Source organism: Myzus persicae, unplaced genomic scaffold, assembly GCF_001856785.1.
Source record: "Myzus persicae strain clone G006 unplaced genomic scaffold, MPER_G0061.0, whole genome shotgun sequence".
In the NCBI taxonomy this organism is placed as follows: Eukaryota; Metazoa; Arthropoda; class Insecta; order Hemiptera; family Aphididae; genus Myzus; species Myzus persicae.
The window spans coordinates 1-1,143 of NW_019103764.1; the positions used below are offsets into that span (position 1 = coordinate 1).

General features: G+C 42.6%; 1 protein-coding gene across 1 annotated transcript; it reads right to left on the reverse strand.

The window, feature by feature from the left end:
* Positions 1–157: 157 nt before the first annotated feature.
* LOC111035217 lies at positions 158–517 on the reverse strand. The gene has a single exon (XM_022316743.1). The coding sequence runs from the start codon at positions 515–517 to the stop codon at positions 158–160; it is 360 nt and encodes a 119-aa protein (XP_022172435.1).
* Between the last annotated feature and the right edge of the window lie 626 nt (positions 518–1,143).

Below are 1,143 nucleotides of genomic sequence, written 5' to 3' on the forward strand. Positions count from 1 at the left end.
GGGTCGGCCTGGTCGCACCGGGCATCATTACCTCAGTCCACAGTAACCTAAATTATTACGTGTAATCAATTACGGGTCGGCCTGGTCGCACCGGGCATCATTACCTCAGTCCACAGTAACCATCTCTATGGAACTTGTGTCTTTAATTATAAATATGTTACAATGTTATGTGTTCAGAATTTAATTTGGTAGGATCAGGGGACATGGGAGTTAAGGGACGTGAATTTAGACATGCTTCTATGCGAACTAACACGGTGTTCATTTCTTCATAAGTTAAATGAGCATTTCCCAAATGCCTCGTTAAGTGAAATTTAATCGATTTTACGGCAGCTTCCCAGAGCCCGCCGAAGTGAGGAGCTCTAGGAGGAATAAACTGCCATTTCACTCCAACTTCCGCAACTGTTTCTTGCACAAGATCCATGTGCTGTTTTGATAAAAATAAATCACGAAGCTCTTGAAGCTGCCGATTTGCTCCGACAAAGTTGGTTCCGTTGTCGGAGTAAATTGTACTACACATTCCGCGTCGTGACCAGAATCTTCGTAGCGCGGCTAAAAAGGCGTTCGTAGTTAAAGTAATTAAAAACGGTCCAACATTTCAAGAAACGGTATTCGGTTGGATAGTGGCTGGTCCTGTGCAGGGCGTAAATAATTCGATTGTACACTCGTTCTTTCTAAACGCAGCATTGGAGAAGTCAAGCTGTGCTGCTTTAAACGTACCAAATTTTAGTGGCGACTATAAGCAATGGTCAACGTTCAATGATATGTTTATCGCATTAATACATTCAAATGAAGCGCTCACGGAGATACAGAAGTTTTTCTATTTAAAATCAGCTTTGTCTGGTGACGCCGAAAAGGTAATCCAATCGTATGAAACCTCAGCTAAAAATTATTTAGTAGCTTGGAACTGTTTAAACGAACGGTTCAACAACAAAAAAATAATCGTCCAATCACATACTAAGGCGATTTTCGATCTTGAGCCCGTCACCAAAGAAACCGCCTCAAAATTACGACAATTTATAGACTCGTTGTCGGGGCATATGACGGCGCTCAAATCAATAGGCTACGATCCTAAAAACTGGGGACCAATGTTGTTGCACGTAATTTCAAGGGTCGGCCTGGTCGCACCGGGCATCATTACCTCAG

Bases quoted from the DNA above. Each gene is read 5' to 3' on its own strand.
- LOC111035217 (XM_022316743.1), bottom strand. From the start codon at position 517: ATGTGTAGTACAATTTACTCCGACAACGGAACCAACTTTGTCGGAGCA.